The sequence below is a fragment of the Dryobates pubescens genome, chromosome 13, assembly GCF_014839835.1.
Source record: "Dryobates pubescens isolate bDryPub1 chromosome 13, bDryPub1.pri, whole genome shotgun sequence".
Classification (NCBI taxonomy): domain Eukaryota; kingdom Metazoa; phylum Chordata; class Aves; order Piciformes; family Picidae; genus Dryobates; species Dryobates pubescens.
Window position 1 is genome coordinate 32,593,401 of NC_071624.1, and position 13,989 is coordinate 32,607,389.

Genomic DNA, 13,989 nt, shown 5'->3' on the forward strand with positions numbered 1-13,989 from the left:
AACTTACTTTAAATGAAGTGCTCCAGTGAAACTCAAGTTTGAACCCTACACGAGCCAAATCAACAGGGGAAGAAGATGCTGCTGTGGTCTCTGATGGTGCATGTTGCCCCACTGCCTTAGTCTGAAGTTATTATTAGCTAAAACAAAAGGAAAGGGGGGAAAAAAAAACAAAACGAGAACAAAAAATAAAACAACCCCAAATGAAATAAAAAAGGGGGAAAAAAAGGAAAAAAAGGGAAAAAAATGAAAAAAGAAATTAAAATAAAAAAGAAATTTAAAACATTTTACAAAATTAAAAATAAAAATCAAAAGAAAAGAAAAAAGAAAAATAAAAGAAAAAGAAGTTAAAAAGAAATAAAAAAGAATTAAAAAAATAAAATAAAGAAATAAAAAAAGAAATAAAAAAGAAATAAAAAAAGAAATAAAAAATAAAAATAAAGAAATAAAAAAGAAAAAATAAATAAATAAAAAAAGAAAAAGAAATAATGAAAAATATAAAAATAAAAATGAAATCAACATAAAAAAATTGAATAAAAAATGAAAGTGAAATAAAAAATGAAATAAATAAATAATGGAGTGAAATAAAACTAAATGAAATGAAAACTAAAATGAAATGGAATGAAATGAAACAAACAAAAAGAAAACCAAAACCAAAGCCAAACCAAACAAAAAAAACAAATCCAAAACAAAACCAAAAAAACCCAAAACCAAATCAAAAACCAAAACCAAATCCAAACCAAAGTAAACCCAAATTAAATAAAATAAACCAAAGCAAAGTAAAAGCAAAGCAAAGGCCAAGCAAAGAGCCTTCACCCACCCAAAAAAAAGAAAGGCCAAAAGAAAGACCTGCTGGTAAGGATTCTGGACTCTGGTTTAATCCTTTTTAATACTGTTTAGCAGTTCTTTACCAGGGAGGAGAGGTGGGCAAGGCCTGGGGCAGGAAGGGCATGCTCTCAACTGGCCTCATGGCTATGTTTAAGGGCCCAGCTAACGTCATGGGCGTGGGGAGGTTCATGGGGGAGGTGATGGTGACCGGGTGGGCGATGTTGACCGGGGCGGTCACCGGGGTGGGCAGGTTGACCGGTGTGGTGAGTGTCAATGGAGATGTCATGGACAATGGACTGGTTATGGTTACAGGATGCCCTAAGTTCATCGGGCTGGATATGTTAACTGCACTTGATACATTGACTGGACTTCTCATGCTCATTGCAGCTGCCACTGTGACTGGGTTTGTGATAGTCCCAGAAGCCACAGAGGACGTTATATTGAATGGAGTAGTAAGAGTCACGGGCGTAGTAGCAGCAGTGGAGGTTTGGCACAAGTTAGCAGCTTCTAAAAAATGAGACATAAAAAGACAAAAAGGTTTTAAACACATAAAAAAACCCAAACAAAACAAAACCAAAAAAACTAAAATCATGGACAAGATTTTTGCAAACAGTAACAGAAACAAAAGCCCAAAACAAGACCAGGCACAGACTCCAGAACCATTCCCTTTAGGAATTAAAACCGGTCACGTTCCAGAGCCGCCAAGAAATACAAACTCTCATGCAGTTCGATTCAGCAGGAGCTCTGCTTTGCTCTACCAAGGTTTGCAGGTTCAGAGAAGCAGCAATGCACAAATCAACCCCAATCCTCCCGAGAGGAACACCAGAAATAGAGGAGGGTACATACCGAAGGGTACGTACTCTATAGCCTTCTCAAAGGTGAACTGACACTCTGTGAAGGTTTTAAAAAGTCATTATTAGGGACTGAGAAGCAAAACTCATTGCAATATTCACCTGCTTGCTGCACTCTCCATCACTGCCACCAGACTATTCCACTCACCACAGTGCTTCCACTCAGCAGTCCTCAAGGCCACCCACTCAGTATCCATCCCCCAGTACCTCCTCAGCTTTCGCGTAAGCTACAGCTCCACACCGAGTTGGTTTGGATCGGGGGGGCTGGGGGGGTTTGGTTTGGGGTTTCTGGGGTTTTGGCCTTTTTGGTCACTTGGTCTCTTTTCACTTTGTTTGGCAGCAAGCAGGAATGCAGTGCCCAGCCAGAAACAGCCATGAGGGCAGTGCCTGGCCACAAGGCCAATGGGCTCTGGCAGGGCTGGGCACCAGGGGAGTGGGCACGGTGGCCTAGGACACAGAAGGCTTCCTGGACCATCAGGCACCACCTGCCAGCTACCCACAGAAGAAGGCTCCAAAAAGAGAAGTGGGTTGGTGGTAGTGGCTGCTAGAGAAAGCAACCAGAACACATTCTAGGGCAGCCTCAGGGCACTCCTAAGTCCTGTCCCACTCCACATTTGTAGGGTAGGACACCAGCCTACACCCACGTGTCAGGAGGCAAGGCAGGAGCACATAGTCCACTCTTGCCCCTCAGGCAAGACAAATGTACCAAGACAGCACTAACTTTGAAAGCAACACTAGCCCCATTCAGGGGTTACTGTTGGTTCTTCAAAGTCCCTATCTGGGAGGGGTGGAGGGGAAAGAGTGAAAAAAAAAACCTTCAAAAAATAGTGAAAATAAATTGTGTTAGACTGAACCCCCCCAGTGCTGTGAAGCCAACACAACAGGTGGCAGGAGTGTGGCAAGAGCAGCAGGTGGGCTTGGCACTGACTGCACCTTCCCAGCACAGTAACACAGACACATCCCACCCCTGCCCCTGCCAGCTCAGCTGAAACACCCTCAGCCTAACAACACTTCTGCCCCCCACACCCCTCACCCACCATCCTGCCTGCTCCCCTTCAAGCATATTCAACCATCTCCGTAAAGAGGGAGGGGAGGGGGAAACAAAACATAGGAAAGAACAGGCAGGGGAAAAAAATAAATCTGAGAGATCTGCTAACCCTGACACCCATCTGCTGCATCTAGCTGCTCAGTGGCCTGATGATCCTTAATGTATCTGTTACCACTACATGTTAACAGGAATGAGCTGCATCTAGACTGTCTGAGCACAGAATTCAATTCAACTGCACAACAGCTGAGGTGAAAGGAGCTAGCAGCCTAAAATGCACAAACGAGACCTAGAAAGGCAAAAAAAAAGGCAAAAAGATTGAAGACACTGAAAGGAAATTTAGGAGAAAAAGAAAAAAACCAATAAGAATAAATAAAGTGAAAAACATGACTAGAAACAGGCAGTGAACACCAGGCAGTGGCACTGAGAGTTTCTTCTGTAGCATGTCATCCAGGAGAGTCACAACAGGCATTAGAAAGCAAACTGTTGTGGGAAGAGTAAGGCAGCAGTAGGGAGAGAGTTGAAACTCTGTGCTCCTAGGGATGCTAAAGTGAAGCAATCTACTCCTCACAAAACTGACACAAGAGGAAGAGATTCCACTTCAGGTACAGTGGCAGAGGTGTGAGCTGGGAGCTAGCAATGATGAAAACCATCACTTGTTTTGTGCTGCTTTTTGTCATGAAACAAATAAACAAGGAGACTGAAGAACAAGTTCTAGGAGTCCCAGAAAACTTTGGTATATGATGGAATAAACTGGGAGAGAAAAGATGAAAGGGACTGAGAAAGCAGCCACATGCAAAGTGAGGATGATGCAGGGCCAGAGGCAGAGGGGAGTGTACACAGCCATAACACACAAGGTACCAACTGCTAAATTGCATAAACACAGCCAAAAACCACATGCAAGCTGGGCCCCCCCTCCTGCCCTGCAGCAGGCACACACAGCCCCTTGTCACTGAGGGCTGCCAGCACACACTCTGGAGCAGACACCAAAGGGAAGCAAGCAACTATGAGTTGGTTTACAACAGCATCCTTCTGGTCACCTTAGCTTCCTCCTGCTGCTTCTTAGCTACCACTTCCCACATCCAGAATGTCATTTCCATGTAAGAGATCTCACCTCCCTACAGAACTACCAGCTCCAGCACCCCACAGCCACAAGAGCAGGAGGAGTGTTTTGCTTTACCTTTCTTCCTGGCTTTGACGGCCTCCTCCCATAATCTCAGGGTCTCTACCTGCTTTCCAGGCCAACTTGTTACATGCTGCTGCTGCTGCTGTTGCTGCTGCTGCTGCTGTTGTTGTTGTTGTTGCTGCTGCTGCTGCTGCTGTTGCTGCTGTTGTTGCTGCTGCTGCTGCTGCTGCTGTTGCTGCTTCTGATTGCTGGTCTCCTCACTCATGCATGCTATGCCAATTAAGTAAGAACACAAATTCACCTTGAAACGTTACTCTCTCTGCTGCTGAGATCACAAAGGCTGCTTCCATAGAGAGGCTGGAATCTCACCGGATTCCAAGAGCAAAAAAACCCCACAGAGGTGTTTAAAACCATAGCATTAACTCTCTGCTTTATAAAACCACTCTTATTCAAAAGCTAAAACCCCAAATGCAAGTCAGGAACCTCTGCTTTTGCTGCCAAAAATGAAGTCCTGACCGTTTTGGTTGCATGTCAGGAAGAATGAAACAAAACCTACACTTGACTCTCCACAACTCAAGCTCATTACCTGACTCCACTTCTTCTAAACCCCAGCTCCAGTTAGTTTAGTTTGGGTTTGGGTTTTTTTAAGCCTTTTTTTCCTTTTATTGCAAGTACAACCTAAAACTTGCAGTTTACTTTACACCAGAGAGCAGCATGTTACTGCTTTCTGGCCACGTTACAGCTCATCACTTCCACCTCTCACAAGCGCTGTAAGAGCCTCCTGTGAACTGGCTTAGCACCACCAAGCCAGGACTGTAACCCTATGCCTTCAAAATACTTCACATCCCAGTTCTGTACTAAGCTCAACAGTCAGGCAGGTTACACATTCCCAGTACCTTCAAATTACCCTGGAGTAACAGGAACTGCAAAGATGTTGTAAATGAACAGTGTTTAAAAGGCTTTAAGGACAACGTTTCCACAGACATTCCTCACTTCTCCCTCTATATTCCTCTGCAAACCCATTTGCTGGGGGTTAACTTCAGTTACAGGCATTCTAATAGGGAAGATTTGGAAGTCCAAGTGTTTGCTTATTAGGCACTTGCAGGTTCAGGCTTCAGCACTTCCAGAGTTTACAGCTAGAAGGAACTATCTCATTTGAAGTCCCGCTCAGCACCACTCAAACACCATTAGTGCCCAAAACATATCCAGGCTGGATTTAAATGCTTTTCTTGCCAGCTCCTGCCAGGGGAAGGAATCCTTGAGCCCCAGGGTCAAAGCCCAGAAAAAGCAGAGAAATCTTTCTCCTAATTTTGATGAGCTTTAGTTGAGGCTAAGAAACCTGAAACTTGGCAGGTCACAGCAGTTCTTAAATAACCTAAAGTCTCCACAGTTATCTGTTGGGCTTTCCTGTACAGTTCAGGAGTAGCTCTGTGCTTAGAAGACAAGAAAACCCTGGCAACTTTCCTTTAAGAGGTGGGTTCCTCTCACAAACCACATTCCTAAGGGATAAGAGCACAGTCTAGCAGCAAACCAACCCCACCTATGCCAGTTGCCGAGCTGAAGATGATTCTGTTATCAAGCATCTGCTCTGAACAGGTGCCCATGCCCAGGCTGCCGGGTGGGGCTCTGCATCCTGAGGCAATCAAAGGCAGTCCCCTTTGCAAACACACCGTTAGAAGAAATGGGTTTAAAAGGTTCACCTACTTTTATTGATGCCTTGTTTACAGGTATTACAGTTGATACTTTGGCTCTGCCCGTGTGTCTTTAAGTGGCTGGTGATATATGCTGCACTCAGAAGTTTACCACAGATATTACACGATACCTTTCCTTCGTGGCGCACCATGTGTGTCCGCAGTCTGTCTTTGGTGGCAAAGGCAGCAGTGCACGTCTGTGTGGAGGACAACAGTGACACTTGAGGTGCAGACAGCGCCAATCACACGCCCTCTGAAAGCCTGCTTTACCTTGGAGGGGCAAACAGTAGCCTAGCTGCGCTGACAACCTGCAGCTTTAAGCTGTATTCAGAGAAACCCAAATCAAGCTGCTGAACAGAGGCTGAAGTCGGCCTCTGGGCCAGCGAGGACAAAACTCGTACCCTAGGACCCTTGAACTGTCTTGAAACAGCAGGGTGCCTTACCCACCACAGCAAAAGGGAGTTAAGGGAACAGGCAAAGCTGGGGTTTGATACAATATCACTGCACAAATAGGAACTTGATACCTTCAATTGCTCAATTACTTCTCTTCCCATCCAAAGAGAACAAGGAAACAAAGCCTTTTTCTAAGGTTCTTCTTTTCACACAAGGCTTTTATTCAATATGATGAGTCACTAAAATGCAGGTTGGAACAGGCATGGATACTCCAAGCAGTTAATTGTTCCAGGGCACTCAAGTTCTTTCTCTTATACTCATCAGCCTGGGACTTGTTTTCACTCCCCAGCAAAATAACGGATCCAGAATCAACTACTCCAACCCATCTCAGCTGGGTACACTGACAAACACTGAACATAAAACTGCTGAGGAACACACTGCATATAAACATCCCCAGATCCTACTGCAGATTAGGAAGAAATTCCTTACAGAGAGGGTGGGGAGACACTGGAACAGGCTGCCCAGGGAGGCTGTGGATGGCCCCTCCCTGGAGGTGTTCAAGGCCAGCTTGAGTGAGGCCTTGAGCAACTTGGGCTGGTGGAGGTGACCCTGCCCATGGCAGAGGGTTGGAACTGGATGATCTTTAAGGCCTCTTCCAACCCATCCTGTGATTCTATGAAATATGCTGAGAAACACAGGGCACTGCTCCAGTAACCAGCACTGAGCTCAGGATGCTGTTACCATCCCACCACTAAGTTAAGCACATCACAAGACACAGCACCTGTGCTGTTCTCCAAGAAAGCAAAAAGCCCCTAATCCTCCCAAAAATGCAGCCCCAGCCTCCTTTTAAACTGCCTCTACACTGGCATCAGGACTACACTGCTGCTGCTCTGTTAAGGTGGCTGCAACTTTACTCCTGATCTTCCTTTTCAAGGAGAAGTCCAGGAACAAATAGTTCTGGGAAGATCATTCACCTGAGATTCTACTGACACAGTAAGGTATTGTTGTTAATAAATCACTGCAGCCCTTACTTGGCATTTGAAGGGTCTCTCTGTTGAGTGGACATGTTTAACGTGACAGCTTAAATGATCAGGCCTGCAAAGGAGAGAGAAAGAGAGAAGAAAATGCAAACTGTTACAGACAGACAGTGATGAGCCCTTAGCAAGTGCTGCCGAACACTACACTTGATGACCCTTTGCCACCCACATCCCTCTGCACAGCAGGAACAACCCCCCACACACCCCACACCCCCCCCCCGCCCCTTGCCCACGTGGTGGCTTTCAGCTGGGGTAACACAGGGTTACGCTGAGACCCAGCCCACGGCCCCACACTTAACCATCTCCTTCTCACACACCTCAGCACGGCATGCTTGGTGGTGGCACCTTGCGTAAAGGTGACAGATCAGCCGCTCTCGAGGCTGTCTCTGTTGCAAGCACAGATCTGAACACAGGCAGCAGCAATGCGAGCTCCCCCACAGTGCTGTCAGTAGCCTCAACCTCACTACAAGACAAGGAGAGCGTTTGCCTGCCGGGCCCCAGCACAGGGGCTCCGCGGTCACCACCAGTGACACAGACACGTGTCCTACAGGACCTGGAAGAGGTCACAAAACCGTTTCAGAACCACCCCCGTACAAGAGCAGCCACTTTTGGCCACTGCCCATGTGGCTCAGACCGAGACCCACGCCCTAGAGGTAAACAAGGCTCTTTATCCCCTCACCAATCTTCTAAGATGTCTGGTTCTCCTAGCCCCTCGCTATGATAGCTTAACCCTTCTTGGTTATGAAAAGCCAACACTTGAGCTCGCCTGGGATTTTCTACATGGTACCTCGAGAAGCCTTTTCCACAAACACCACAGGTGTAGGGCTTGGTGATGCCCCCTTCGTGGGACCTCACGTGGTAGGTCATGCGATCCTTTCTCTTGAAGCGCTGATTGCAAATGGGACATTCAAAGGGCTTCTCGTCCGAGTGGGACAGCTTGTGCCGGTTCAGGTGGTACACGTCCCTGAAGGCCTTGCCGCACATCTCGCAGGCGTGGTTCTTCTTGACGGGCTTGCTGGGCTTCTTCACCGTCTGCGTCACCGCCATGGCCGTGGCGCCGGCGCTGCTGCTGGGGTTGGTGGCGGAGGAAGACGTGGTGACCGTGGAGAGGATGCCGGCGATGGTCGACACCAGCGAGCTGCGGCTGTTGTCCCCGGCGATGGTGGAGATAAGGGGCACCATTGTGGTGGGAGTTTTCTTTGGCCGTGACACTAACTTTATCCCTGTGTGGCAGGACTCGTGACGCCTCAAATGGTAGCTGTCCCTGAAAGCTTTGCTGCAGTAAGTGCACACGAAGGAGGTTTTAGGTTTTTCCTTTTTAATCCCAACGATCGCATCCTTTAACGTCTCGGGGGCAGGCTGAGGTTTCTGCGTTATTGGTAGGGGCAGAATCGGCTTCTGGTCGGGCGGCTCAACAGCAGAGCTCAGCAGAGGCAACAAACTGTTCTGTGCTGCCTGCTGTTGGTGGTGGGAGGCTTCGTGTGCCTAGAACCAAACATCCACACTTCAGTCCCGCTGACGGGCGCTCGCCCTGACGCGGCCAGGGCAGTTACAAACTACAGAAAGCGCATCCTGGAGACCCAAAGCCACTGAGGCAACACCTGGGCACGGTTACATAACCCTGGGTCTGGCCAGGGATAAAGCTCTCTTGCTCTAAAGGTGCTGGCTGTGCAGGTTCTGTGCTGGGTGCAGCAAGAGACATGGCAAGGATCAAAGAATTCAGTTTCTGGAGGGCACCGCTTCTGATGGCAAACATCTAGGTGCTTGACAGGTCTCTTACCAACACACAGCTTGATCTTTACACAACAGCTAACTTGTTTTGCTAACACATCAGACGGCACCTTGAGACTACCTTTGGAGCCTTATGAACCTGCTGACAGGAGCTACACAATAAGGCCCCCGCCTTTAAGCTGAGCTTAGAGCACGTGGAGAATTAAACTGCAGGCACAGAGAGCCAGGCTGTGATAAGGCATCTTAGTTAAACAAGGTGCTCATACCAGCGTGTCAGCCCTGAAACCAAAGCAACTTGAACCCAGAGCTGTCTGAAGCCACATTTCTACATTTAGCAGCTTCCTGAGGCATTTAGACACTGACCACTGTGCTCTCTGCGTCCTCAAACTAACAAGAATAGCAACATGTTCCTCCTTCTCTTCAGCAGCAGCCACTTTGCGATTGGAAGAGAAGCTAATCGATAAGCACTGGCAGACATCTAAAGATGCTGGAGAACACAGAGTGGGAGCAGGGCGAAAAAAAGCCCTGAAAGCTGTTTCCAAACAGCCAGTGCCAACTGGCTCTGAATTACCCAACCAGTGGGAAAAGCTGGAGGGAAGAGCTGGAGGGAGACCCTCCCCAGCACACCCTGCTCAGCTGTGTGGCTGCTCTACACCAGGCTTGTGCTAGGAGCTGCTTACTCTAAGGCAGAGACGCCGCGATTAAAACTCATCCAGCCAGACCGGGACAAAACCCTGGCAGATACAATTTTAAAGTGGTTTAGAAACCACACTGACCAATTCAGCCTAATGGAGCATTAAAATAAATCACTCTAGCACCTTAAGCCAGTTTGAGCACATCTGTATTCAAGCTGTGCCTGGGTCTCATCAGGCCCGGTTTCAATCAGCCTCCTCACTAACGCAGGGTGCCAGGCCTGAAGCTGACTTTGGGGAAACTCATGTTCCCGTTAGCAGCTCCCCAGCCTTCCAGGACTTCTCCCCTGTGCCTTCCTCCACAACATACCAGGAGTCAAGGCTGAGAGCTGACTAAAAAGCTGTACTGGCCTGAGACCCCTAGCCTGTGTCCCCCTCAGCTGGCTGAGGATGGCCAACGCTACAAAGCGCACTCAAGCTCAGGCTCTTCCCACACGAATCCGTTTCATCACGTCCTTTGGAGAGCTCGGGATTTCTGCAAGCTCACTTTGGGACCTTTTCTTAGTTGCATCCAAGGCTCTGGCTGTTATGCCTCTCTCAGCCACAGCCCCCCTCGGCTGCAGGAGGGGCTCCTGCCTCCCCTTGCCACCACACGAGCCCTGCCTCGCTTTGACACCTCATTTTTCAGGAGCGTGCTGATCTTTGGATGGAAGCCACCAGTGGCTCCAAGGGCTGACCCACGTGGGGATGGATACGTGCTCCCTCACACTGCGAGCCCGACAGGAAAACGGCTCACAGGATCTGCAGACAGGGCTTGTGGGAAGCTAGGAGCCAGGCCAGCCTGGCCGGTTTCATCCGTGCCTTACACCCCGGCTGTGCCCAGGCTCGGGATGCAACAGGTAGGGCTGAGCACGGCCGCAGCAGCCACCTCAAACAACAGCCCCAGGGGCTGGTTTGCAGCAGCTGGAAGCTGAACTCTCCTGGAGGCCGTGCTGCTCCATCCGGGCACGCCACAAGCTCCAGCAGCTCCCTTCAACTTTTGCCTGACTTCAGGGATATTTGTGGATTTTCAACCATTTCTTTTTGGTGGTTTTCAAAGGCCACCAAGAACATCATCTAAAAGGAATAAAGCGTGTACAGCACCCATCTAAAGGCCAACGTTAAGCAAGCTGTGCACTTAAATACAACGTGAAGGTTAAGAAAACCCTGCAATGGTTAACAGCCACCTTTAAATAAGCATTCAACAAGGCTGTTAAACTGCATCAGAAGACACTCAAGAGCACCTAAGGATAGCTCCAGAGATACAGTTTCAAAGGCAGAGTGAGCAGATCGGATAATAGAGAGCCCAAATCCTTTGGACAAGGTTCAAACTCGGGCAGTTTATGGATATTTTTAAGCCCGAGAAGAATGGTCAGCACTTCAAGGTAATGATGCACTTACTCCTATGGCAGCCTGAGAGCCAGTGGCCATAAAACAATGTATATTCATAAGGCCACAGGCTACGGAGCTGCTGCTTATATAAGTCTGCTTATCTTGCTTCCCAGATAGGCAGCGTCATTAGCAGCGCTGCCTGGCCAGCAGCCCCTCTCTCTGGGCAGCAAGAGGGATTCCTGTCCTTCCGAGGACTGCCTGCATTAAAGCCTTTGTAAAAAGGCCTCACTCAGGCACTGTTGTGTTTTTTTTTAAACTCTCTGTTAGAGCAGGGAAGGCAGCACCTGCTGCACGCTGCTTGCAAGTCACTGCCATTGAGGCACGGAGCAGGGTTTCACTGGACCCAGCGCCGACGCCAAGTCACCGGTTTTGTGCTCTCTGGACGGCTGGCGTGCAGAGCCCCTCGCCCTGCACTCATTTTGTGCCTTCCTTGGGGGTCACCAAACAACCACCACCACCACCACCACGCTGCAATTCGTGTCCCGGAGTGGTAGGATGTGGCATTGTGAACTTGCAATGCCAGAGGCTAAAATATTTTTGTGCTCCAGCCTTAATGTGAGAGCAACAAATTAGCATGAGTCATATCTTGAAGGCTCCATCTGATGGATGATTCCTCCTCGAGTTAACAGATACAACTTTCACTTTCCCAGCAGATGCTCAAAGTGGGCTTCAAAGGAAGGCATTTCAGGGACTAAGATGATCCAAATGAGAACTGCTCATCCCGTGCCACAACTGTCTCTTTAGAAAGAGCTACAATGCCACCTAAACACAACACAACAACTTGGAGAGAGCAACTGCCAGCCGCAGACCCATGGCCAGCCAGACCAACACTGAGACGCTGCAACCTCTGCTAGAAACATTCTGCTCCACGCCCCACGTATCCAGCTGCCCCCGAGAGATCCTGTCACAGCTGAAACACACACTTGGTAACCCTCCCTCAAAGAAGGGGCAAGCAGATTCGGTCGCTCACATTTGTTATTTAACTGATACAGGGGAGGGGGGGTTCTGGAGGGGCTTTTAAATCCACATTTTATCACCAGTTTTAACTCAGGTGGCTCTTGGCTGACAGGCTGCTGGTGAGAACGGGAAGAAGAAAAACTGAAGTCTCATCAGGAGCAGCCTAAGAGGGCTTTCTGCTGGGTGCGTGAGGATGCTCGCACCCCACGCTGCTGGCTTGAACCAAAATGACTCAAGAAATGATATTCAGCACTTATTAGGAGGTCTCAGAGCTTTATTGTTTGGGGCAAAAAAAAAAAAAAAACCAAATCAGAGGAAAATTTCCACATCATAGTTTCATGAGGATGCTTCCAAGTCGCACATAGCTAAGTACGTTAGGAAAGTGAGCTGCTGACTCCTTAATTAAAAGCAGCAAAGCTTCCTCCTAAATCAAAGTGTGACATGGCCACGTCCAGACCCAGCACCCTCCAAAAAAACAACAGGCAAGCAGCAAGGAGCCGGAGACGTTCTTGAAAGCATTACTTGGCACTTCTGCCAGAGGCTGCTGCAGTGCCACGCTGCCAGCCTCAGGAAGAACTGCCCCTGGCAAACTCCCCTCGGTGAGGCAGGCAGGCGGTAAAGCAGCCCCGGCTCGCAGGGAGATGGCCCTAAACTAAGGAGATTAACTTCTTAGCGTGAAGTTTCCTACGTGCGAATCACAACTGCCCACTAGAGTGAGAAATAATTCACAAGCCCTCAGCCAAACTCGATGGCATCACCCGCATTCATCAGGGAAAAGGCGGAAAACCCAGAGCCCAGCTGCCGGTACCGGCTCCCCGGAACATTCCCGGCGTGTTTTTGGAGGCAGAGCAGCCGAGCCAGTGACTCATCCCTGGGTACTTGCAAGGGAATAATTTTTCCTCTCTAAAGGAATGGTGCTCGCTCTTGGCGGATTTATTCATTCAACTCAGGTTCTCCAACTCGTGTCACGGGTTGGGTTTGGGTTGAATTCCGAGGAGGACAGTGAGTAAGCGAGTGACCGCTGCCGGGAACGTGCACAGAGGATTATTTTACCTTGAGGAAGGTGATGGCTGGGGGCCTTTTTTTTTCCTCCCCTCTCTCTCCCTTGGCTGCTGCTGCTGCAATTACACATTCGATGTTTTCGAGCTCCCGAAGAGCAGGAGGCATCGGAAAACAATCCGATGTGAACACGCTCAGCTCACAAAAGCCAGAGCAGGAATTTGTTTGTATCGGTTAATTTATGGTGTTTTTTTTTCCCCCCGGGGGGGGCACATCGGATTTTCTGGAGAATTACATAAACAGCGGTGGTTTTAAGTCAGTCTTTCGCAGGCAGAAAGGGGGAAAATTGTGAGTCAGTTGGCAAAGGGAGGGGTTACACGCTCCACCGTCCCTATTCCTCCCTATTCCCGTTAGCATTTTGCCAGTTTTTACAGAAATCCGGCCCGCTCGCGTCCTATTTTAAAAGAAAACAAGCTCCCTCCTCACCCGGGCCCTGAGTCAGGCTCTTTAAAGAGGGATTAATTTATTCTCCCAGACACGGTGTTTGTTGCATCGGGGTTTTGTTAGAGCCCGGTGGATGGCTGGGGGGGGGGGGGGGGGGGGGGGTTGGTTGGTTGGGTTTGGGTTTTTTTTTTTTTCCGTTTTTTGAGGAGAGAAGAGAAAAATATTTAAAAATAATAAATAAAAAGGGAAAAAAAATTGTAGTTTGGTGGAAAATGGAAAAAAATAATAATTTTTTTTTTTTAAATATATACGCGTTGTCCTTTTTTTTTTTTTTTTTTAGCGGGGGGAAAAAAAAATCCGAGGGAAAAGGCACTGCGGGGCGGCGGTGCGCGATCAGCCCGGGGAGGCGGGCGGGGAGAAAGTGCAGGAGGGAAAGGAGGGAAAAGAAGCCGCCGGCGGGCGCGGGGCCGGGTCAGCCGCTGCCCCGGGCGGGCCGGGCCGAGCCGGGCCCCGCCGCCGCCGCGGGTCGGGCCGGGGGAGGCGGGCGGGAGGCCGGGCGGCGGCGCTGACTGACAGCCCCGGCCTAGCGGGGAGCCCGGCGGGCGGCCGCCCGCCCGCGGCCGCTGAGGGGAGGGGGGGGGGGGGGGGGGGGGGGGGCGCGGGTAGCGCCGGCCGCCGCGGGGCCTCACCTGAAAGAGGAACGCGGTCCAGTTGGCCTCCATGGCGGGGGCGTCCCGGCCCTCGGCGGGGCGGCGGCGGCGACGGCGGCGGCGACGGCAGCGCGGTCCCCCCCCTCCCTCCCCCGGGCCCCAGCTACATGGAGCCGA

At 49.5% G+C, this 13,989-nt stretch overlaps 1 protein-coding gene across 2 annotated transcripts; it reads right to left on the bottom strand.

Annotated features, from left to right (window-relative positions):
• Positions 1-839: 839 nt before the first annotated feature.
• On the bottom strand, positions 840-13,950 carry VEZF1 (vascular endothelial zinc finger 1). Of its 2 annotated transcripts, none has more exons than XM_054166827.1 (7): positions 13,852-13,950; positions 7,756-8,453; positions 6,963-7,026; positions 5,552-5,735; positions 3,902-4,117; positions 1,672-1,716; positions 840-1,332 (listed from the first exon to the last, which is right to left on the bottom strand). In XM_054166827.1, exons 1-7 carry the CDS (start codon positions 13,882-13,884, stop codon positions 905-907), a joined length of 1,668 nt encoding a protein of 555 aa, XP_054022802.1. In that variant the 5' UTR covers positions 13,885-13,950; the 3' UTR covers positions 840-904. The 2 variants fall into 2 exon arrangements, with proteins under 2 accessions (XP_054022802.1, XP_054022801.1); XM_054166826.1 differs by having other exon boundaries at positions 7,648-8,453.
• Positions 13,951-13,989: the final 39 nt, after the last annotated feature.

Coding starts and splice junctions, on each gene's coding strand:
- VEZF1 (XM_054166826.1), bottom strand. CDS start 13,884: ATGGAGGCCAACTGGACCGCGTTCCTCTTTCAG. Junction 7,027..7,647: donor CCAGACATCTTAGAAGATTG/GTGAGGGGATAA, acceptor TCTCCTTTGCAG/GCCTGATCATTTAAGCTGTC. Junction 1,333..1,671: donor TATAGAGTACGTACCCTTCG/GTATGTACCCTC, acceptor CTCATTTTTTAG/AAGCTGCTAACTTGTGCCAA.